We start from the raw sequence: 26,398 nt of genomic DNA on the forward strand, positions 1-26,398 counted from the left end.
CCTGGTGCGGTGGCTCACTGGGTAATAAAGGGGTTAGGGCCAGCTTGGCATTATCAGCTGGCCCTAAGCCCGAAATTCATGGGGTCACGCCAATATTAGACATGACCACCATGAATTTCTAGTAAAGTATTTAAAAAAAACACAACACCCAGAATAAAGTCCTTTAATTGAAATAAACACACAATTCTTTATTGTTCTAAATTAAACCATACTTACCGTCACGCCCATTCCAGCTGAAGCCAACGATCTCCTGAAATAAAAGAAAAATAATAAACCAACATCATCCTTACCTTTCCATGGTTCCCATGACAGCTTCAGCTCTGCTACATCGAGATGACAGGCTGTACCGCAGCAGAACACTGCCATCCAGCCTGTCATCCCGAAGACACTGAGAAGCGCAGGCTTGCTTGCGCTCCTCAGTGTCTCTCTGTGAGGGCATCCAGATGAGCCGAGTTAATGTCCAATGAACTCGGCTCACCTCATTCACGTCACTGACAGCGTGGGAAAATTCTCCTGCACTCAGCGCTTCAGCGTGGGAGAATTCTCACGCTGAAGCGCTGAGTGCAGGAGAATTTTCCCACGCTGTCAGTGACGTGCATGAGGTGAACTGAGTTCATTGGACATGAGCTCACCTCATGCACGTCACTGACAGCGTGGGAGAATTCTCCTGCACTCAGCGCTTCAGCGTGAGAATTTTCCCACGCTGTCAGTGACGTGCATGAGGTGTGCCGAGTTCATTGGACATGAACTCAGCTCATCTGGATGCCGTCACAGAGAGACGCTGAGGAGCGCAAGCAAGCCTGCGCTTCTCAGTGTCTGCGGGATGACAGGCTGGATGGCAGCTTTCTGCTGTGGTCCAGCCTGTCATCTCGATGTAGCAGAGCTGAAGCTGTCGTGGGAACCATGGAAAGGTAAGGATTATGTTGCTTTATTATTTTTCTTTTATTGCAGGGGATCGTTGGCTTCAGCTGGAATGGGCGTGATTGTAAGTATGGTTTAATTTAGAACAATAAAGAATTGTGTCTTTATTTCAATTAAAGGACTTTATTCTGGGTGTTTGTGTTTTTTTTTAACTTTGACTACGGGGTTAGTAATGGGGGTGTCTTATAGACGCCTCTCCATTACTAACCTGGGCTTGATGTCAGCTGGCATTATAAGCTGACATCAACCCCAGCCCTATTACCCCACTGCCACCGCTACAGGGCAGTGGGAAGAGCGAGGCTAAGTGCCAGAATTGGCGCATCCTATGGATGCGCCATTTCTGGGGCGGCTGACGGCTGGTGTTTCTAGCCTGGGAGGGGGCCAATATTCATGGCACCCTTCCTGGGCTATTAATATCAGCCCCCAGCTGTCTGCCTAGCCTTTGCTAGCTATTAAAATAGGGGGGACCCCACGTCATTTTTGGGGGGGGTCCCCCATTTTAATAGCTAGTAAAGGCTAGGTATTCAGCTGGGGGCTGATATTAGTAGCCTGGGAAGCTCCGTGGGTATTACCTCCTTCCCAGGCTTCAAACATCTGCCCCAGCCGTCTGCTTAACCTCCGCTAGAGCCTAAAATTAAGGGGAACCCCACGCCAATTTTTTTTAAAATAAATCCTTTATTTTAACACTAAATGACAAGTACAGTAATCAACACTATCACTGTACTTATTATATATGTGACTGACATGTTTCTATCTATCTAATCTATGTGTGATGCTCTATTCCTTCCATTCTAAATTGTCGGGTACCGCTGCTGAATTGCCGGCCGGCTTTTTTAAAGAGACAGTGCATGAAAACACTATTATTTTTTTAAATAAATCCTTTACACTAAATGACAAGTACAGTAAGCAACACTGTCACTGTACTTCATATATATGTGACTGACATGTTTCTATCTCTCTAATCTATGTGTGAAGCTCTATTCTTTCGGTTCTAAATTGTCGGGTACCGGTGTATGCCGCTGCTGAATTGCCGGCTTTTCATGTTTCACTGTGATCACAGTTCCCATCGATTTGGGCAATCACTCTAATGCCACAACCACCATGGCTGTGGCATTACAGTGAGTGGCAGACAATCCCTGCATGATTGGTGCTCTAAATAGCGCCAGACATGCAGGACACGCTTTTGGTGCACGAACAGTTATCGAACATAACCTCGAACAGCCGAATTTTTTGCAAATCGTTCGGGTTCGTCGAACAACTCGAACACCGCCCAAAACAGCTCGAATTTGAGATTGGCGAACAGTTCTAGTCGAACACCGCTCATCTCTAATTCTAATCACACCTTCCTAGTGTTATTGCCATCCTGCATAATGGTACCATCATGATGCAGGCTGACAGTAACAACCAGGGAGGCTCAGAGTTGTTTTTTACACTCTCCCTTAGGGATCGTGCACATAAGCATATAAATTGGATGAGTGATGTCTGATTTTTTATTGGAAAGCACACTGACCCATGTTATTTATAGAGTTAGGGCAGATGACCAATTTTTTTTATGGACAGAATCTGTGAAAAAATTGTAGCATACTGCGATTTGACTCTGAAATCAGATGAGACTCACCCATTCCAATCTATGGTTGTGAGAAAAAAAAATCAGCCAGAGTATGGCTTCCGATTTTTATGGATACATTGCAATTCTATAACATTGGAAACTGTAAATGGTCTTGTAAATGACTAATAACTGCTACCGTAAAAAAGTGGATTGTATATGGACTGCACACGGATGACAAGTGAGAAAAAAAAAAGATCCCACTTTTCTGGATAAAAATCAGACAAATTTTTTATACTGTTGTGTGACCCCAGTGGTAGGTGCAAGTGACATTTTTTAGACTCCGGCGTACCTGCATTGTTTTTGCTATAGGATGATCCTCCAGTAAAATTGGCAGCATTTTTTCTAAAGTATTTTCTTTGTCACCTTTTTTAAAACTTTATATATAAGGTAGTGGTGACTTTCAAACAAAGTTCCTTGAAGAGTGATCAGGTCAAGTCTTTTAGCCTCTTCACGACTTTCAAAGTCTTTTTTACAATGCCTTTGTTCATTATTTTTACGTTTGTTGAGTGCTTTTAAAGGCAGGTTCCAGGCGTAATCCACCTGAAAAAGATTTTGTGTGCACATACCTTTATTATTATTAGTGCTGGGTTAGTGCATGGTTGGTGTAACATTACTCCAACTATATTAACTGTTCTTATCAATAGAACTATATAAAAGTGGTCTGTCAATGACATGTACAGTACTGTGCAATTTTTTTTAGGAAGACATGGAAAAATGATGCAAAGTAAGAATGCATTAAAAAATAGAATTGTTAGTAGTTCATTTTTCTAAAGTAAAGTAATGGAAAGTGAATGAACAAATGTCAAATCTAATACAAATCAATATTTGGTGTGATGATCATCCTTTCTCTTGATATCAACATCAATTCTTGGAGGTATGCTTGCACACAGATTTTGAAGCAACTTGGCAGATTTTTCCAAACATCTTGGAGAACTAACAAATTTTCTATGTATGTAGACTTGTGCAATTGAAATATATTATTTGCATTTTGTTAATTAATATAAACTGTTATCACTTTTATTTTTTAATTCATTTCTTACTTTGTAGCATGTTTCAACATCTGTCTAAAACTTTTCAATGGTGCTATATATGCAACTTTGTAGACATCAATCTGTCCATTGACTATCAAGTAAGAGTATTGACTACCATAGAAGGGGTTGTCCAGTCTAAATTGATAAGTCTGCATTTACTCTGTGTTACTGCAGACTTATGAATTCCCCCAGAGAATTTGCTGGTTTCTGAGCCGGGACTATGCTTCATGCATACTCCCAGCCAGAAGACGTCTAGTGGGCACAGCCGTCAAGTGTGTGGAAGGGTGCAGAAAAAAAGCTAGAATTTTTAACTATTCTGGTCTATGTAAAAGTTTATTTTTTAGCTTGGTAAGTGTTACAAACGTTAAAATGGAGTTTCCCACTACTCTGGCAACACCTCCTTACATGATGTAGTCCCCTGAGTAGAATAAAAAAAATCTTTATACTTACCTCTTACACCTCCGCTGTTCGAATCATGTTGATGCCAAGCCTCCATACTCTAGTGTGACATTTTAATGTCAAATGAATGCTGCTGCCAATCAATTGCTGCTGATAGGATGCTTCACTGCCTATTCCCTTAGACAAAACTCAGACATCCAATGAAAATTTGAGTAGAGTGACCCATCGGCATCTTCTGATTGGCTGTAGTCATCACATGGCATAATGTCACACAAGCACAAGAAGAATGCCCCAACATCACTGAAATAGTGTCAGTCCTGGAGGTGAGTATAAGGCTTTTTTTATTTTGCTTGGGGGACTACAACATTTACAAGCCTGGGTTCACATATCTTTTGCCACTATGTACGTACAATAGCTCCATCGAGACTTACATTCGAACTTCTGCAAAATGTGATTTGGGTGTATGCGCCAATGGGGCTATGAGTATAATCATGCAGTGAAAGTCACAGTGTGCTTTGTCATGTATCATATTCTTCTTTGTATGCCTAGTTAATATGGGCAGCAAAGTGTAGTCAACTACGTCTTCCTGCTCACCTCCAGTAGGCGTATACAGCCGAAAATTATACATGACAGAGCACACTGTGACTTTGTCTGCATCTTTATAGTCAATTGCCCTGTTACATCATAAGACCAAATCCCATATTGCGAGGGTTCAGATGTAAGCCCCGACAGAGCCACTGTATGTATTGGCAAATGCAATGTGAACCCAGCCTTAACAGGTTGTCCATCTTGATTTTTAACTGCTAGATGTACACTTTTTAATGGATAAATTAATAATAATCTATAAAGCATATTTCTCAATACTGTCTAACCTTTAGACAGTACAAACTTAGACTAAACAGTAGACAGTCGTAAAATATCCCAGACTAATCATATTGTTTAATGATAGATAATTTTGTCACATATTTTGACTGTCTAGTCTAAGTTTCCAGAAATGACACATTTATTGGCGCACAGTGTCATATGTTAAGCCATGCCTCCTTACTACTAAACTATATCATGTTATACTGAGACATTTCTTTGCTAGACAAGGTGCAGAAAGTGTCTAAAACCCATCATAAATATGGCGCAAGTCATGAAAGATAGTTTATGTGGCTCAAATTGAGCCACAATTCGGGTAGCAATAGAATAGTAAATCTGATCCTGCATGTTTCTATGTTCAAAATGGTTTGTAAAATTGATTATCCATTGAATCACTGTTAAAAAAAATTGGAGAAAAGCATATAGCGCTACTAAAAAATGTGTTTTTTAAGGGGAGCCTGTCACCCCCAAAAATTAAATGAAACCATTTATGCATTCATACAATGGATTTACCCCTTATAAAATCTTTTTTAGTGATACAGAATAAATTTATTTTGCTTTACATAAAACATTTTTTGAATTAACTGTTTTTATTGAAATTTTCTGCACAGACATAAAATATACTTAAATGATTGAAATATCCTTACATATATGCCAAGAATAAGCTCAAAACGTGAACTCAACAACTTAAAGAAAAAGGAAAAAGTTTTATTACATATGTAAATGAAGATCTTTGGTGCACCCTTACGCTTGGTGCACCATTCCATCTCCTTAATTACCATTCTTGAGCTCTCACTTTCTGATGATTGAGAGCACTCCAAGAGCACTGTCTGTATTGAATCCTCAGCCCTACACTTACTGACATTACAGGAGCCAAGAAGTTACACAATGTCAGTGTGCACTCTTTAATGGAGTTGTGCACTACTAGTACAACCCCTTCTTAATCTGAGTGTTTGTACCCATTAAAATAAAAACACTTATACTCACTTCCTTTACCGGCATCGTTCCAGTGGTGTAGGCAGTCATTTTCCGTGGCTCATGTGATATGTCACGCGAGCCCTGCGACCAATCAGTGCTGACTTCACTGTCCACGCCTTTGGACTTATAAGTAATCAACAGGAAATGAGAGAGCAGCCACTGCTTTGACTTCTCCTTGATTACTTATTCATCTGAAGGCAGGAACAGTAGAGTTGGCACTGATTGGGTGCAGGGCTCGCATGATGTAACAACCTCACGTGAGCATCGGGAGAACGAGTGCCGACACGACAGGAAAGGCACCATCATGGGAAATGAGTATAAGTGGTTTTATTTTAAAGGGGGCAAATGCTCAGATTGCAAAGGGGCTGTCCTAGTAGCGGACAACTCCTTTAAACCACTTGTCATGTCTGTAGCGGTTGCTCGCTGCACACCAGATCATGCAGCAGTGGGTGGCTAATGCTGACAGGAGGGGAGATAAGAGTGCATACACTCTAACACCATGTATGCTCAGTTTCTGCAGTGTCAGAGTTCACTCTTGTCTCCTCTTCAGAGCATGGGTCGCCCACTGCTGTTATATCCTGTGTGCTGTTAGCGGCCACTATAGATAGATTAGAGGGCGCCAACACACACACTGACACTGTGTGAGCTCTCAGACCCTGCAATGTCAGTACATGCAAGGTTAGAGGATTCAAAACAATTTTGAAACAAACTCTGAGGGCTCCCAATAATCATAGAGGGGGTGGAGGGAGGTTATTGGGAGGAGAACAGTGCACCAAGCATTTGGCCACACCGAGGGTGCACTGAAGCCCGCTCATTTACATGTCTAATAAAACTGATTTTCCTTAACACAAAATAAGTAATATCTGTACCACATTTATGAATTTTAATGATTTTTATAGAGGGTTAAGTGCCCTATTTGAATATATAAACAGTTTAATTTTAGATTTGTGGGTGACAGACTCTTTCTTCAAACACCATAATCACTTTATTATATTTCACTTTGTTGTTTTGCACCAGGGTAATGTTTTGTATATTTATCACATAACATTACTCTATTTAAATAATTGAATGCAAAAGCATTAGTTAATATTTAGCGATCAGCCATCCTTTCATCTTTCATTGTCGACAATCATTTTAATTTAAATGTCTCTAAAGTCCTGTTATCTTTTCTGTAAAGTAAAATATGAGCTTTAACACTGTTTATGTACGGCTAAATAATGCATGATTATTGTCACTGAAACGACAGCAAAAATATATTTACAAAAATGCCAGGAGGTGCGTGCTGCCAAGTATGTATTATGGATACATCCTTCCAACAAGAGCTTATTTATGATATTTTTATAGTAGCATGTACCCTATGGTGTTTTTTATGGTGGTCTAATCATATTTCTCTTTATTTCTTTTTCAGTGACATACTGTGAAAAAGATTTACAACCAAAACTCTTGCAATACCTATAAAAATTTCTTTAAATAATTAAATTCTCAATTTCAAGAACAAACATTCCATACTTCAAGGCAATGGTCTAGTTTGTCATATTAACCTTGTGGTTGGATGGAATATTAATATTTACATAACATTTGATTAAAATAAGATCTATTAGATACCCTTAGCTTGCCCGTGGCAAATCGCAAAAATATTCTCGTCTGTAGTTTTAGTCTAAGATGGAGTTTTTTAGAAACGTAATTTGAAAGAGCCTGGTGATATATTACCCTTCTGTTGTCCTGAGGAGATTAAGCATTTTTTTTTTTAAATACATCATCTTGACAGTTAGGAAGTATATTTACTGAACATTGCCAGTTTTTCCTTCTGGACTGTACGTTGACGCAATGCATGTTTTTTGATAAAAAGCTATTGACATCCACCTTTTCATCTTCCACTTTGTAGTGCTATTTTTTATGCATGACACCGTACTGTTTTATTTGTTTCCTGCAGCTAGTACTAACTTGAGCATCTTTGTTGTTGATATTGTTTTACGCATGACAAATATTTTCACGCAACGTGCAATGTGCTGCTGCCTCGACATGTGCAGGCATGAAACATTTTCTGGTCTTTCTTTGTGCTCATCTGTGTGTTTTGATGTTTCTGCTTTGCCAAATTACCCAAATAAAACATATCGACTAATAGAATATTACCCTATTAACAAAAGGTTACAGTTTCTATTTTTTTATTATTATGCTACTACGTAACAATTGTTTTTCTACATTTTTACTATTAAAATGTTTAATATTATGTTCAACAATGGTTTTTGTCACAATATCAATATTTAGTAGCCAGGATTGTCGTTTTTTTTTTTTTGATTTTTGTTTTTTACAGTCAAAAGCTGTACAATATTAAATGAGGCATTTTATGAATTTTAGAGTATGCAATTCTACTGTTAGAAAAAAAAGAAATAATTTTCAGTTTATGGTAATAAATCCAAAGTTATTATTTTAGAGTTAGCATATGAAAGGACAACCAAATCTTTTTTTTTTGGCTTTTTGAATATGTTTGGGATGTGTTATACAGTATTTTGATGTTTTTCTTTTTTTGATATACTATATTCTTGAACTGTTTTGCTCCATGTCTTCATTCTCAATCCTAGGTCCCCTTACAAAGAAACAGACAGATGATTTAGGTGATAATGAAGGTGCTGAAGATGAAGGTATTTTTTGCCACCAAACCGATTTGCATGACAAGGAATCCCTGCAAAATTGTCTCCTTTTCTTTTTCTTGACTTCTTGTCTCTATTTTGAAGAGTTTTTCTTTTGATCCCATTTTTGATTGATGTGTTTTGTCTTCTTGCTTGTTTTATATTTTTTTCTACATTTTTTTCTCGACTGAATGTTGTTGCGTTTTACATTTTTATGCAAACAGTAAGTGTGTACACCAAAGCTCTTCTTGTTTTCTTGACAAGAATTTTTGATAACTTACATCCCACTTCTTGAATATATTTTGTGAAATCTTTGAACTAACACTGTTTTAAGTCTCTCAACATACCCTTTTTTTTGCATGTCTTCTAACATTCCCTGAATATATTAATTTAAATTCTGCTAATAAGAAAATGTGGTGCTGTCTTTTATTTTCAAACAAATGATTTTGAAATCAATATATTTAATTATCCAGTGGTTTGATGTTTCTTAAGATAGATATTTTTGAAGACTATCTTTTCAAAAAAATATTGATATACTAATACATTTGATCAAGAAACATTACAAAAGTCCAAATTCAATGGTATTATAGTGGTTTATAGATATAACAATATTTTGTAGATACTAAAATAAAGGTATAAATATACAGTTTAAGAATTATGGCTAAAGAGATTGCCCACTATTTATTTGATTTTTTTCTTCTATTAAAGCCGCCCAGATAATAAGCTGATCACAGTTTGTCCTTATTTTCTATGCATCACAACCAAAGGAGAAAAAGAACGTTATACATTGTAATTTGAGTTTATTGTGCTGTCAATATAATGCACATGCCAGGTTCTTCGGTAGGATAAAGAGACACTAAGTGATGGAGGTTACATTTGAGGGACCATTCACATTGGGCCCGTACTGTTAAATGACCACCAACCAGCAACATGCTTGCCAATTAACAGTTGCTTTATAGCCTGTTTACACAAGCCAACACAACTTCACATGTGGACTAAACGATCTGTAATAGATCATACAGCGGCAATAGGCTAGCATTGTCTTGGCAGCGTGAGTCCTGTTTACACAGGATGATGCATTTCCAAAAACTGTGATTTTTTTGTGCAGCGCAAAAGAAAATTTCACCAAATGAATAAGCATTTTGCTCCTTTGTCAAGTGATCCTGTTTAGTCTGCACAATTATCGTGAAATGTGAGCTTCTATGAACACATGGTAACTGTACACTGTAAATGGACCTTAAAGGACTTGCATCCAATAACTTTTTTAGTAATTATTTTCATGATTAAATGTTATCCATAAAGGTAACCTGTCATCAGATTTTATCAATACAAAGTATACCTGTGCAGGAGTGTTATTGGGGGACACTGTGTGGATGAGGTAGGGCACGTCATCCATATGAAGCAGGGCAAGAGGACGGTGTTTATGTCCAGAGAGGAGGAGCCAGATCCATACCAAAGATGCCCATCAGACTATACCGCAGCATATGGGGACATTATAAAAGATATTTTTTGGGCTATGCAGAGGGGATTGGAGACTTATATACATCTTCCTAGAATATTGTAAAGCAGGCTGTAAAGGTGACTGCAGTACGTTTCAGAGGCATGTAAAAGTAAAAGTTTGGGCACCCCTGGTTAAAATGACTGGTATTGTGAAGAGTTAAGCAAGTTGAAGATGAAATGATCTCTAAAAGGCCTAAAGTTAAAGATGGCACATTTGCTTTGTATTTTAGGCATTAAAAAATATATTAGCATTTTTTACATTTTAAAAATTACAAAAAGGAAAATGGGCAAACATTTGGGCAACCTTGTAGATTTGTGTGCTCAGATAACTTTAGCCAAAGTTTCAGATCTTAATTAGCCTGTTAGGGTTATGGCTTGTTCGCTATCATCGTTAGGAAAGGCCAGTGATGCAAATTTCCCAGCTTTGAAAAACAACAAGAAAAGAACATCTAGTCAACCATTAAGCATGGGGGCGGATCAATCATGCTTTGGGGTTGTGTTGGCATGGGGAACATTTCACGGGTAGAGGAAAGAATGGATTCAATGACATTTCAATTCTTTATGCAAACATAATACCATCTGTAAAGAAGCTGAAGTTGAAAAGAGGACTTCTACAAATGGATAATGATCCTAAACACACGTCAAAATCCACAATAGACTACCTCAAAAGGTGCAAGCTGAAGGTTTTGCAGTGGCACTCACAGTCCCCTGATCTGAACATGATTGAAAATCTGTGGCTAGACCTCAAAATAGCAGTGCATGCAAGACTACCCAGGAATCTTACAGGAATTTTACAGAACTAGAAACATTTTCCAAGGATGAATGGATGAAAATCCCTCAAACAAGAATTGAAAGACTCTTGTCTGGCTACAAAAAGTGTTTACAAGTTGTGATACTCTCAAAGGGGTGTTCTACTAGGTACTAACAATGCACAGTGCCCAAACTTTTGCATCAGCCCACTTTCCTTTTTGTAATTTTTAAAAGGTGAAAGATGAAAAAATACATATATTAGCCTAAAATAAATGTGTCATCTTTAACTTTAGGCTTTTTAGAGATCACAGTTTGTCCTTATTTTCTATGCATCACAACCAAAGGAGAAAAAGAACGTTATACATTGTAATTTGAGTTTATTGTGCTGTCCTATGTAGCATTATATAAGAGAACAATACATTTTTATCAAAGTTATAAAATATTATTAACTTCTTGGAGCACCTGAAAACAAATATCTCTCTAATTTCACTGAAATAGATTAAATCTGGTGCTCATTGCCATTATAAACCAAGTGATTTTCCAAAATGTTAGCTATTGGGAGACGATCAATTCTATTGGATCTAATTGAAATAGCAAATGAAACAAAATGGCTTTCTAGCTTGTCTTCTGTGACAGGTTGAAGAGTGTTCCTATAAGTATCTAATTACGCAGTCGTTTCCACTGATTTATATATCATCATGCAGTGAAACAACATGTGCTAGTAAGAGAACAGCAAAATTTACCCAAGATCTGGAATAAACAACTATTTTGTAAGTAGTCTACGAAGCCTAACTAGTTTAACAGTAGTACTAACATTTCATTACTGTTCTCAGTGGGTACTCTGTAATTCTATGTAATTTTAATTAAGGAAGAGTTCTGAAACAATCTCCCTCTGAGTTACCTCCAAGCATACAATTAGCAGTGTACAATTCTGCTGTGAACATGCAGCTAATGATTTCAGTTTAATAATTTATCTTTCATTCCTTAATCATATTAATGTCACAATTTTGAATATCAAATTATCAACAGGTGATATTTGGTAAATCCTTACTGTATTAAGCCTCAACAATATTATAGAACTAGTATACATGTAAGAATAAATCCTAAATGAGAGTTCCCTATACAAAATAAACACAATTTTTCATAATTTTGAGCCAAAGCCAGGTTCCCATTCAGTTGAAAAACAATCCACATATTTATCCAGTGCAGTATGTCACCTGCAAGTCTAAGGGACAGATTTATCAAACCTGGCTAAAGGAAAACTTTGTTGATCATAACCAATTACAGCAAAGCTTTAATATTTCAAGTGCAGTGTAAGAAAGGAGAGATTGGTATGATCAGTTAGTATGGGCTACAAAAATAGTCTTTCTTTTAGACAGTTTTTATTAATCTCATATCTTTCACTTTATGGATTATCCTAATGCAAGGACTTTTCTCCACTTGACATATGAGCCAGTTTACTAACCCCAACAAAGACCTCGCACAAACACATGTACTAGCACACAAAATTTTCATTTTTACAATTATTTTGGAAAATGATAGTTGGGTTGAAAATAATGGGGCAAATTTTTTAATACTGTCTTAAAGGGAATCTGTTACTTGTAGAGATGAGCAGATTGATTCATGGGACAGTAATATCTGGCAGCTAGATGGGAGACGTGCAAATTGCTTATCTTCCGGCGTCCCCGACACAGCATTTGATTTGTCAGGGCTGGCGTGACATCATCTGTGCAACTTGACACACACATGACATCATGCCAGCCCTGATCAATAAAAAGCCATGCTGGGGACCCCGGAAGGTAAAAGATTGCCAGTTCTCCCTTCTAGTTGCCAGGTACCACTGACCTGGATTCTTAACTGGAGTCCCGTAAATCAATCTATTTATCTCATATCATATTGTTTTTGCCACTTAGTCTGAGAGCAACATAATGTAGAGTCTAAGATCCTGATTCCAGTGATGTATCACTGCTTTATCAGCTGGATATTTTGGATATTATCTCTAGAAGACTAGTAAACCTGTTGCTATGTTGTCCTCAATATTCTCGCTCCCTGTATAACCCCAACCCCACCACTGATTTTCAGCTTTCTGTTTATGTACACTGAAAGATGTCAATCAGTTGTGTGGGTTAGTGATGGATACAAATAAAAAAGTGCCCCAGTATAATAAGAGTGTATGGGGCTTTGCATTATAATAGTTCTGTCTATGAGAGAAGCTGCTTGCTGCTTTGGAAGTGGTAGTGGGCCTAGTTACCGCTTGGGTCTCTGTGCAGCTGAACAGGTTGCACCAATGATATGTCCGCCCCTAGTGTGGACAGGGTTAAACAGAGCTTAGAATTCCGAGATATGCTAGATTTTCAGCAGATAAAACAGAGATTTTATCAAAACTGTAGCAAGCAGCTCAGAATGTGATACATGGCTAGAATCAAGGTCTCTCCACCCACATCTTGCTCCTCTTAAATGGGGTAGCAAACAACATCTGGTGACAGACTACCTTTAGTTTAGACATCTGAAAACTAGAATAGATGTACCCAATCATGGTGCCTCACCTCAGGCTGGGTAATAAATTTGGTATCTTTCGACAGCATTATTTAATGACCTTTTGTTTGCTTGCCTTAGACAAATTTTGTCACAAATTTTTGGCACAATAGGCTACAAATTAAACACACCCCTTTCCTGCTAGGCCACACTTGCTTTCTTTTAAGCTAATTAGGGCATGCCCATTTCATGATAGGAGAAAGAAAGTATTTGAATCAATTAATAAATGTACTGCACTGCATGTGCACCTGAATTCTCACTTTACTTAAAGGGGTTGTGTCACCATAAAGAATACTTTTAACCAAGCAGAAAATGTGGAAATAAATGGTTTTGTAATTTAAATTTATTAAAAATGATTCAGTATTCAATAAATACCAAGCTTTTATCTTCTGAAGTATGCTCCCCAGCTCCCCTTGGCATTATTCGATTCTGTCCTCATAGAGGGAGATCAGCTGGTCGCATCTGTGCAGTTCCTGTCATCATAAGAGGCCCCCCAACTCCCCACCCCCAGTGTGCACAACATACTCTCCCTCACAGGTCTGACAGCGCAGGGAGAAGATTGCTATGAAAGCTTGTGAGTGAGTCTTCCAAACCCCCTCTGGGTGAGATCGTTCTGCTTCACAGAGCTGTGAGCGCGATAGCAGAGAGACGCTTCCCGTGCTCACAGCTCTGTGAAGCAGAATGATCTCAAACTGCGCAAACTCGACCAGCTGATCACCAACTATGAGGACAGAATGGAATAACGCCAGGGGGTGCTAGGGAGCATACTTCAGAAGTTAAAAGCTTGGTATTTTTTAATGCAGTATAATTTTTAATAAATGTAAATTACAAAACCATTTATTTCCACATTTTCTGCTTGGTTAAAAGTATTCTTTATGGTGGCACAACCCCTTTAAGTTCAGTTTTATGTGTATAAAATGGGAACAAACTTCAGTATCAAGTAGGAGCTTCCTGCGTATAAATACACAAAATGTCATGCTTTAGCATGCTATCAATTAGGTTAGTAATGTTTGAGAAATGTTCTGTCGTGTTGAATGCACTTGGGCGTGCAAGTCAAGATCTGCTGCTGATAGCTTACTTTGCATTTGCCAACCAATGATGTCAGAGATGTACTCCATGGAAGACAAGTCCCGACATGCTGCAGGCCATGGTAGCACATTTAAACTTCTCAGAGTAGCATGAGCAACATTTTATTTTGGCATTGTGTTGAAAAATGCCTCCTGGGACATTTTCGAAAAATGTCTGTACCACTGGTTTCACGACCAATTCAATATAATGCCAAGTCGTAGAATACATGTAATGAAGATTTGAGTGGTCTGCCTAGCATACATTATAGTAGCACACACCAAAATCATGGGAGCAATACTGGTTCCCTTGTGAAATCCTCTTAATGGCATTGCCCACGTGGTCCAATGTTGAAAACCCCTAAATATGTTTCCTTATATCAACAATACAATGCCGTGATGCAGCTGGTCCCTAAACAATCTTTGGCTACTGTTGCATCCTAGACAAAAGTGAGGCTCATCACTGAAAAATATAGACCTCCATTCCAGGCTCCATTGCTGCCTTGATGTGCACCATGGCACCCTTTGATAGCAGTGGCCTGCGGTCAATGGAACACCTGTAGCTGGACATTTGGTTTGTAGCCAGATGTCATGCAAATGCCTTCAGATGGTTTGTGTAGACACTTTTGATGCCTTTAGCTTGGTATGTGTCCAACTTAACTTGGTAAAATCAAATTTAACTTGCAGTAAAGGAGGAGCTTAGCTCAAAGCCCAATGTCATGCAAATCCTTCTGATGATGCCTTTGGCTTGGCTTGTGATCTCCAATTTCATTTGCTGTACAGAATGGCTCAATCATTGAACCACTAATATGGCCATGTATTCAAAGTGTTCCAAGAGCCATTTTTCTACATGATAATGCCAGGCCGCATGTTGTTCATTCTACATTGAGCAGAATGAGTGGCCTAAGCTTCCTACCAAGGCCTGGAGTGTCTCCAGACTTTTATCTTGTCTCCTATCATGCACATCTGGGATATTATTGGTTGTCAAATGCAAAGGGAGCTGTCAGCAGTGGATCTTGTTGATTTGTATGCCCAAGTGGATTCAGCGTGGTAATATATTCTGTTAAACTCTTCACTGTGAGCATGACAAGGGATGTAAGTGTAAAATGACTTTAGCTTAGGCTAGGTATACAAGCAATCCTTTCACTCTTACATTTCTTGGCTAAACCAGGCCGCATCTAACATTCAATTCAAATATTGTTCCCCAAATGCTCCTGTGCTTAGATATTGATGTTATAGTGCCTCTAAATGGTCTTTTGACTATCTCAGAACATCTACCTAAATTGTAGTGCCCACATTAGCTCCATAGCTGTGCCTTTGGCCAGTTGCAGACTGTCATTTGTATGGTAAGCGTTTTTTGTGTTAACAACAGACAGCACACTGACTTAATAATAGCCTATGTGCCAGCACACCATCGTTCTGTGTGAATAAAATCACAACATGCACTAGTGTACTCAAGTCTATGGACCAGACGTTAAATGTAAATACAGACAATTCCTTCCCCCTTATCTCTTACATGGATGAGCAAATGAGGTGCTCAAAGAGCCAGTTATATCACCAGTTTGCGGAAATGTCTGTTATTTATACAACCATGTGAACCTAGCCTAACTCCAGAGTCCTCATCTACATTATCGGCAAAGTGAGTCCTGCTATGGTGAAAGTTAAAGAGAATCTGTCACCAGATTTTTTTTTTTGTTACCCTATCTAAAGCAACATAGTGTAGAGACAGAGGCCCTGATTACAGCAATGTATCACTTCCTGGGCTGCTTAGTGTAGTTTTTAAAAAATCATTGTTTTATCAGCAGTAGATTATCACTAGAGAACTAGTAAACCTGCTTACATGTAGTCCAACCACTCCCCCCACCACAAATTGTCAGCTTTCTGCTTATTCACAGTGTAGACAAAAAGCTGCTAATCAGTGATGTGGCTGTGTTATACAGAGCTCAGCATTCAAAGAACTGCAGCAGATAAAACGGTTTTAATTAAAACTACAGCACCCAGTAAAGTAAGTGACACATTGCTGCTACTGCCAAGCTACCAGTCTGGAGTCCTTGCACTAAATTCTTCATATGAAGAACCATCTGCACTTGATGAGCTGAATATTTCCTTTTTTCCCTTCCCTATGTCTTTTCGGGGGAAACGTTGAACTTTATGGACCTAAGTTTTCTTTCAACCTATGTAACTATGTTCAGTTTGCATCATTTACCGCTGTTTGCCCATGTAAATGTGGTCACCAATCAGTAAAATGTTTACCGATCGGCGGTCATTTAATGCCACTGGTACGTCCGTATAAATGGACTTTTAGCCAATAAGAATCTGAACACTTAAAGCTGCTTCTTCATAACAGTAATGGACACATATTAGGTAGCTATTCTGAGATTGAATCAAAAGAACAGCAGGGGGCATCATAACAAGGAAGTATTGCATAAAATGATCCTAATGGAAAAAAAATAATATTTTACATGATGTAAAAGATTAATATATTAGTTAGCTGTGATATAAATAAATAATCCCAGCTAATAAAACTTCATGAATGACAGAGAAAAGTTTCACAAACATAAAGCTTTGCAGTTTCCCATTTATATTGAAAGCTACTGTATTTTACTATAGCATTTTAGCAGTAATTTATATAAAAATAAGAAAAGAATGAAATATTCTTTCTGTTCTGCCCAATCTTGAGGGTAATTTCTTTTTCTATCAGATAAGTACTATAAATCATAAAAAAATTGTAAAATAAATTAAATAATAATAAGTATCAGAGTTTTAAAGGAATGCTAGCTCAAGTGTTAGCTTAAATATCTTAAATACTCCTAAAATCACATGTATATTGATTTTAATAAGAACTAATTTCTATTGTTAAAGCATTACTTCAGCATTTTTTATATTTCAGCACTGCAGTGGTTCCACTAATGTAAGTTCCCTGACCCTAGTATGATAGTTACCAGCTGCTGTCTTCTGCTCTTCCCGGTGCCTCTCTGGTACCACGCCACCTTCTTGTGAATGCAACTTCTGACTGACTGTAAGTCAGAGGTAACTGCTACAAGCTCTAAATGTAAATGTATGAGAGCCTTGTTCTGGTTCTTATATTCTTACATTGAGAAGTGACCACTGGTAGGTCACAAGATGCAGAAATCCAATTGGAGCAGCACCGATAACAGATGAGAACAGCATCTGGTAAGTATGGGACTAGGGGCAGGGAATTTAGATTAGTGCACTGCAGCAGTAAAATAACTTAAAAAAAACCTACTGGAGTGGGGCTTTAATAGTTGTCAATGTAAGAAAATGTAGTGTGACTGTCAAGTAATACTAATAATATACAGTACAGACCAAAAGTTTGGACACACCTTCTCATTTAAAGATTTTTCTGTATTTTCATGACTATGAAAATTGTACATTCACTCTGAAGGCATCAAAACTATGAATTAACACATGTTGAATTAGATACTTAACAAAAAAGTGTGAAACAACTGAAAATATGTCTTATATTCTAGGTTCTTCAACGTAGCCACCTTTTGCTTTGATGACTGCTTTGCACACTCTTGGCATTCTCTTGAAGAGCTTCAAGAGGTAGTCATCGGAAATGGTTTTCACTTCACAGGTGTGCCCTGTCAGGTTTAATAAGTGGGATTTCTTGCCTTATAAATGGGGTTGGGACCATCAGTTGTGTTGTGCAGAAGTCAGGTGGATACACAGCTGATAGTCCTACTAAATAGACTGTTAGCTGCTTTTGACTTGCCATAAGACAAATTCTAAGTAAAGAAAAACGAGTGGCCATCATTACTTTAAGAAATGAAGGTCAATCAGTCCGAAAAATTGGGCAAACTTTGAATGTGTCCCCAAGTGCAGTTGCAAAAGCCATCAAACGCTACAAAGAAACTGGCTCACATGAGGACCGCCCCAGGAAAGGAAGAATAAGAGTCACCTCTGCTTCTGAGGATAAGTTTATCTGAGTCACCAGCCTCAGAAATCGCAGGTTAACAGCTGCTCAGATTAGAGACCAGGTCAATGCCACCCAGAGTTCTAGCAGCAGACACATCTCTACAACAACTGTTAAGAGGAGACTTTGTGCAGCAGGCCTTCATTGTAAAATAGCTGCTAGGAAACCACTGCTAAGCACAGGCAACAAGCAGAATAGACTTGTTTGGGCTAAAGAACACAAGGAATGGACATTAGACCAGTGGAAATCTGTGCATTGGTCTGATGAGTCCAAAGTTGAGATCTTCGGTTCCAACCACCGTGTCTTTGTGCGATGCAGAAAAGGTGAACGGATGGACTCTACATGCCTGGTTCCCACCGTGAAGCATGGAGGAGGAGGTGTGATGGTGTGGGGGTGCTTTGCTGGTGACACTGTTGGGGATTTATTTAAAATTGAAGGCATACTGAAAAAGCATGGCTACCACAGCATCTTGCAACGGCATGCTATTCCATCTGGTTTGCGTTTAGCTGGACCATCATTTATTTTTCAACAGGACAATGACCCCAAACACACCTCCAGGCTGTGTAAGGGCTATTTGTCCAAGGAGGAGAGTGATGGGGTGCTACGCCAGATGACGTGGCCTCCACAGTCACCAGACCTGAACCCAATCGAGATAGTTTTGGGTGAGCTGGACCGCAGAGTGAAGGCAAAAGGGCCAACAAGTGCTAAGCTTCTCTGGGAACTCCTTCAAGATTGTTGGAAGACCATTTCCGGTGACTACCTCTTGAAGCTCATCAAGAGAATGCCAAGAGTGTGCAAAGCAGTCATCAAAGCAAAAGGTGGCTACTTTGAAGAACCTAGAATATAAGACATATTTTCAGTTGTTTCACACTTTTTTGTTAAGTATATAATTCCACATGTGTTAATTCATAGTTTTGATGCCTTCAGTGTGAATGTACAATTTTCATAGTCATGAAAATACAGAAAAATCTTTAAATGAGAAGGTATATCCAAACTTTTGGTCTGTACTGTATATTGTTTTAACAAAATTACACAAACAGTACTTGTGTTGAACTTTTTCATTTAAACCTTTGACTATGTACCCACTCCCCACCAACTTTTGAAAGTTAACAGGTGCGTTGGAAAACATGCCAATAAGATTTGCACCATAATCTTTGACTTTTTACACTAAGAATATTATTTTATAACCATGAATAAATTCTCCCTTAATGCAGGGGATTTTTAGCATGCAATAAGATAAATCGTGTATTATAACAAATTATTTAGAAATGTATCCCACACAGATTGCTTGACCTTAAGAAACTCTTGCTATTAAAAAGTGAGCTGTCAATTAACAAGTAGAGAAACATATTTTTTTTGTATTTAAGGTATTCCTGTTAATATTCTCAACAATAAAGATAACCTGTCATCAGGATTTTATACCTCAAATTAATGTAGCTAATCTAGAAGTGCTTTAAGACCCATGTTCACATGATCAATTTTTGGTCAGTATTTTACATCAGTATTTGTAAGCCAAAACCAGGAGAGGCTGATAAATACAGAATACAGAAGTGGTGACGTGTTTCTATTATACTTGTTCCACTCCTTATTCTTGGCTTAAAAATACTGATGTAAAATACTGACCAAATTCTGAACGTGAGAACGTGGCCTAATTCTGAGTGTAGCCTCACCTTTCTTGCAGAAATCCATTTTTTTGTTTTAGGGAAATTCATAGTTGAAATAGTTATGATGAGTTGAAAATACAGTCGGTGGGCTCTGCACTTACCACTCTTCTCCCTCTCTCCCTATTCTCCACCCACTTCCTGCCTCCTTTCTTTGACTGATAAGTCACTCATGTTCCACTGACCAGTCAGTTAGGGACTGGAGACAGGCAGCAGGCAGAGAAACAGGAGAGACATAAGTCCTGAGCCCACCCACTGCATTAGCGTACAATTTCAACTATGGATTTCTCTAAAACAACTCAGTGTATTTCTACAAGAAAGATCAGGATTTACGCAGCATTTAAGCACCAATTCAATTCCATTCATTTGGGATATAAAATCCTGATGAGAGGTTCTCTTTAAAGACAAGAACTGTCCTGAAAACATTGCAACACCGGCTCTATTTTGCAACCCTTTCAACAGAGTTTCTAGAAAATATAGCTAAATAAATGAAATATAATTCAATGAATCTTGATCTATGTGTATTCATAAAGATAGAAAATGGATATTATATTTAAATTTATTCAACCTTTATTATTTGGTTAAAAACATGAAAAAAAAATAACATTGTTTTTTTCACTTAAGAAACATCAACGAAAGGGTAAACTAATGTCTCTTCTTACATGAATTATTTGGCACAAGTATATTTAAACCTGTTTTCTTTTCCAGACATCAGAGATAGTGGAGGTCCCAAGCCTGTGATGGTCTATATTCATGGTGGTTCCTATATGGAAGGCACTGCTAATTTGTTTGATGGAAGTGTCCTAGCAAGTTATGGAAATGTTATAGTCATCACCGTCAACTATCGCCTCGGGGTGCTTGGTAAGAAGGACATTTTTTTCTTTGACCTTTGATGCGTAGCGGACTGTGCCTTTAGACCATTTCAATTTATTTTCTGAAGGTATTGAATTTCCACATTAAGTTTGTGAACTGTTATTTTCAATTCCCTAATTCATTACTGATGTTCCAAAGCTATTACACAGTTTGGACTTTTAGTAACGTATAACTATGCTGATGTATTACTAATAGCGGGTTTTGTGGATATCATTTTGTCCCTTTAAAGCCACTTGCACATATGACTCCGAATCCTTATATATCAAGTATCTGATGTTAATTTTGACCGTTTTGTAAGTTATAGGATATGTTGTTGTTTGAGTTAGAATAATGACCTGCTTGTCAAGATGCATCAACTAAATCTGTCTATTAATGCATGCTTCATTAAATGCAGTATTCTGGAGGTAGTCTTACCTGGAAGCATAGTTTTAGGTGATAATACATTGTCCAATTACATTATCCATGTATGTCAGTCTTACTGTATCTGAGCACCGTTTTGTCATTCCGTCATAAGTCTCTGAATCGCTTTGTCGGCTTTTACTTTTGCAAGGCACTCAGCCATAACACCGGCATCTGATTCTTTGGTATTTTATATTTAGTTTATGCTGTTATGTAGTTTATGCTGTATACTTTTTGTTGAAATACACCTTTTATAGATAGATTCTGTTTTCACACTGATAAAGCCTTGTTTAAGACTGAAAAATCCTTAATTCTTTATGATATATTTATCATTAATGAAACTTTTATAAAATTACTCTAAACTGAATATATACTTAATAGTAATTTAACAGGTGCTGCCTCTGTAACCAGGCATGAGTGTCTGAAGCCCGACTAACAAACATTTCAAGGCTCCTTCCAAAATGGCAGGAAAACACCAATCCTTGCACTTTAACCCCACATATGTCACTAGTGACCACAGCATGACAGGGGCAGGTAGTCCTTTCTGTCATCCAATACATTGTGATGACATCCAAAGGCATAAAAAATAGCTTTGATTGTTGCCATCTTAGTCTCCCTATTAGAATAGTCTAATAGAATACCAGTCAGTGTTATTCTGAGAGGTGTAATACACTGCAATACACAAGTATTGCAGTGTGTCAAAAGGGTTGTCCAAGCCTGGACAACCCCTTTACATTAGCGATCAAGCTCATTTGAGTTCAAGTGGAAAGAAAATGTTAAAAAGTTAAATAAATGTTAAAAAATTATTCATACCAGTTTCTACATTGCATAAAAAAATGATAATAATATATACACACAATAAATACATACAAAAGAGAAAAATAAATAACATAAATAATTGGTTTTGCTGCATTCATAACAAACTCAGCTATAAAATGTCATATTTAACTCCATGATAAATGTAGTTTTAAAAAGAAAATCTTAATTTCAGATTTTTTTTTGTCATCTTGCTATCAAAAAATGGAATAAAGAGAGGTTTAAAAAGATTGTTAGCATTAATGGAAGCATTAAGTCATCCCACAAAAAAGTAGCCTAGCCATCATACAGCACAATCAATTAAAAGAAGAAAAGTTGTGGCTATCAGAATATGGTAATACAGAAAGAAAGTTTTATTTTTACATGGATTTTATTGAAAAATGTAAAGAATATGTAAAACATATATATTTAAATTTGTTAATGAGTTATCGATTATAGAATAAAACCCATAGAATAAATTGAGCATGTGATATATATTGCATAGAGCACTGCAGCATGGTTATTTTTCCTTCCATCCCCCCAGAATTTTTTTTTTTCAAAACATTATACGAACCCCAAAATGATACCATTAAGATACAAACCATGCCACAAAACACATTTGCCATATGACTATTCCTCTTGGAACACAGAAGAAAAAAAATATGTCCCCAAGTTCCAAAATGGCTGAATTCTTAAGGGGTTAACACAAAAGTGAAATAAAAAAAAATCATTTGTTGGGAAACTGTATTGTCTTATTTCCATTTTTGCAATGATATTATTTTTTTTTTGACACACAGCATACAACTACGACATTTTTTTTTTAAAAAAATTCTTTCGAAACAGTGGCATTATTAGTTTTATTATTTGTTTTTTTTATTTTATACAATATATAAATTGATTTTTTGTTTTACTGGTTCTAGTTGAACTATAAAAAATCCTCTGTGGTTTGGTATTGTGTTGCTACTAGTACATATTTTACATTGCAATTTAAGCTGTGAACATCTGAATCCCAGCTCTATCATTTTAGTACCGAAATTCAAGTTACATATTGTTTTATTCTTTCATACTTTTCTAAGATAAGCTGCATTTCTTCAGATAGATTTTTGAAAATATTCAATCTGTCTACTAGCTTTTTTTCCACCGTAAGTCTACCTTAGCAACCTATTTATTTCTCTGCTCCAGTGCATCTAAATGAATAAAAATGAGCTAATTTGCAAATTGTTCTTATTAAAAATATCCAAGAGCTTGTACATGTATTATATAGAAACACATATGTAATAAGGGACCAGCTATGCTTGGTAACATTTCATTTTTAATTAGGTGGTGAAAGTCTATGAAGGACTAATTTCTCCAGATGAACAGTATTGTGAGCAAGTGTGTGGTTAAGAATCAAAGGGTCAATGATGTCTTTGAGGGTAAAAGAAACAATACAATTTGTCCTAGCATCATAAAGGCTGGCTTATTTTAATATGGTCTATGGGTCAAATTTTTTTTCAATACAGTAATATTTCACTCTTGAGATGTTAGACTTTTGACATAATATTTATATTTTTATTGCAACTTGTAAAGACATTTAGGCATATGAAGTGGTGGAGTGAAAGTCTACACACTATACTATTCAGAGAAGGAAAGTAGTAGACATAGAAAGCATGCTTTTAAGAGAACACCTACTAAATTCATATCTTCTAGCCTAACTTTCATAACTCACATAAGAGAATGTAGGTTTTAAAGTTGGAAACTCTACAAAAAAAGAAACATCTTTTTGGGTGTTTTGAAAATGTATTTTTTCTTCAATGTAAACAATTTAAAGGGAGCCTGTCACATGAAAAAACACTATTAATCTGCAGATATGGGTTTAATCGGTAAGTTAATAGCAATCACAAGCCATGTGGCCACTGCACTGCAAGACTGGCTACTGGGAGGAAATTACCTTGATTCCTCCTGGCAGCTTCGGGCTTTCAGTCATGGAGGGTGGGCTGGTGCGGTTTCAGTTACTGCTCAGTACACTGTGAGTGGTGACTGTAATAACACCCCTGACACCAGCAGACAGCTTAGCAGTGCATCAGTGAGAAGTCAGTCAGTGCGGGGGTGTGGTTACCGACGCCGCTCACTATGAACTGAGCGGTGACTGAAGCCGCGCCGGCCTCTATGGCTGAAAGTCTGAGACTGCTGGGAGGAATAAAGTTAATTTCTTCCCAGAAGAAGGACTTGCAGTGCGGTGGCCACACGGCTTCTGAACACTATTAACTTGCAGATTACCCCCATATCTTCAGGTTAATAGTATTGTTTTCACATAACAGGTTCCCTTTAAGAAAAATGATAGCTTTTGTTAACTTTTCAATGACTAGCCTAATCATGTTTGTCTATTTTAAATATTTGACTTTTGGCATGTTAAGCTCCAGCAATGGATTTGCTCTTTATTAATTAGAACAAAACAAAAAAATCCACAGTGTTTAGCATTATTTCCACTGCAACAATCTAACTTTTGTTTGTCGACAAATAATTAGATTCTGTCTTATTTTTTGCCTACTTCTCAATAACCAGTTCCCATCTGTTATCCAATGTAAAAATCACTGGTGATGGAGAAAAAATGCAGTTTGTTACCTAGCAACCCATTGCAGCCTAAAGTACTGACTATTGTAGGAAATAAGATCAGCTCAAACAATCTTTATTCCAAATAAACACATTTTCAGATTATTTAGACTTCTTTTTTCTCATGTTCTTGTTTTTTTTTAAAGAGTTGTATATGTACTGTTTTCAAGTAGTTTCAATGCTAAATGTTGGTGTTAATGGAGTATTATTGCTTAAAGTAGCAGTTCAGTGATATGTTTTTAAATTCTGTAACTAGTCCTCCAATATAATTCAGTCAGTATTACCTTACTTAGTAGTTCCTTTCTGTCTGAAAATTCAAGGATTCCTTTGCCTTACTTGGGTCATTTCATCTCTTGGTGACTCACTGAGAATTACATGCCTTATATTCTCTCAGTGGGTCACCATCTCTTCCTTTGTAATAAAATTGAATGGACTAGTCCTCACAATTTCTGCCCAGCTGGGAGGTGAGGTGAGTGTTGAGACGGGCCAAAAACTTGTATTACAGTTACTGATGATAATTATACAGCTCCTGTAACAGTTATAATGTAGATAATAGCAGTTCAGTTACTCTTATAATTGGTTTACTTATTCAGAAAAGCTAGCGGGAAGGATAATCACACTCTTACTGAAGCAAACAGAGATGGTACTGACTTTAGTTGCCCATGTTATGACATACTGATATTTTACAGCAGAGCATTGAGGAATAAATGCAGGTTGATATCTGGCAATCAAAACTTGAGTCTAAAGAGAAGCAAATAGGAGGCTCAACTAAATAGAAGTACTACAAGTACATCATACAATATATAAAGAGGAAGTACAGAGTGTGATAGACAATCAGGTGCGTGATAGAGAATTGGAAACAAATTACATTACTGCATAAAAAAGAGTATTTTATTTGAATAATACATCATTTAAAGGCTATTTTTATTAGATTCCCCATGTTTCATGTAAAATCAAGCTTCTTAGTTCTCCTGACACATACAGTACAGACCAAAAGTTTGGACACACCTTCTCATTTAAAGATTTTTCTGTATTTTCATGACTTTGAAAGCTGTACATTCACACTGAAGGCATCAAAACTATGAATTAACACATGTGGAATTATATACTTAACAAAAAAGTGAAAAACAACTGAAAATATGTCTTATATTCTATGTTCTTCAATCCTTTTGCTGTGATGACTGCTTTACACACTCTTGGCATTCTCTTGATGAGCTTCAAGAGGTAGTAACCGAAATGGTTTTCACTTCACGGGTGTGCCCTGTCAGGTTTAATAAGTGGGATTTCTTGTCTTATAAATGGGGTTGGGACTATCAGTTGTGTTGTGCAGAAGTCAGGTGGATACACAGCTAATAGTCCTACTGAATAGACTGTTAGAATTTGTATTATGGCAAGAAAAAAGCAGCTAAGTAAAGAAAAACGAGTGGCCATCATTACTTTAAGAAATGAAGGTCAGTCAGTGCAAAAAATTGGGCAAACTTTGAAAGTGTCCCCAAGTGCAGTTGCAAAAACCATCAAGCGCTACAAAGAAACTGGCTCACATGAGGACCGCCCCAGAAAAGGAAGACCAAGAGTCACCTCTGCTTCTGAGGATAAGCTTATCCGAGTCACCATCCTCAGAAATCACAGGTTAAAAGTAGCTCAGATTAGAGACCAGGTCAATGCCATCACACCTCCTCCTCCATGCTTCACGGTGGGAACAAGGCATGTAGAGTCCATCCGTTCACCTTTTCTGCGTCGCACAAAGACACGGTGGTTGGACCAAAGTCTCTTCAGCTTGTTGCCTGTCCAAAACAGTGGTTTCCTTGCGGCTATTTTACCATGAAGGCCTGCTGCACAAAGTCTCCTCTTAACAGTTGTTGT

The 26,398-nt window shown here is 37.4% G+C and overlaps 1 protein-coding gene across 7 annotated transcripts in view; it reads left to right on the forward strand.

Moving 5' to 3' along the window:
- The window catches only part of NLGN1 (neuroligin 1), a 1,206,163-nt gene that overhangs the window by 746,454 nt on the left and 433,311 nt on the right, over window positions 1–26,398 (forward strand). For 5 of the 7 annotated variants that reach the window (XM_073674916.1, XM_073674918.1, XM_073674920.1 and 2 more), the window contains 2 exons: window positions 8,382–8,441; window positions 20,585–20,737. In XM_073674916.1, the coding sequence (XP_073531017.1) occupies window positions 8,382–8,441; window positions 20,585–20,737 (213 nt within the window). The remainder of the gene's footprint in view (window positions 1–8,381; window positions 8,442–20,584; window positions 20,738–26,398) is intronic. The other 2 variants (XM_073674922.1, XM_073674921.1) reach the window with 1 other exon arrangement.

This window comes from Phyllobates terribilis, unplaced genomic scaffold (genome assembly GCF_046119375.1).
Source record: "Phyllobates terribilis strain yellow unplaced genomic scaffold, ASM4611937v1 Scaffold_3__8_contigs__length_932513732, whole genome shotgun sequence".
In the NCBI taxonomy this organism is placed as follows: domain Eukaryota; kingdom Metazoa; phylum Chordata; class Amphibia; order Anura; family Dendrobatidae; genus Phyllobates; species Phyllobates terribilis.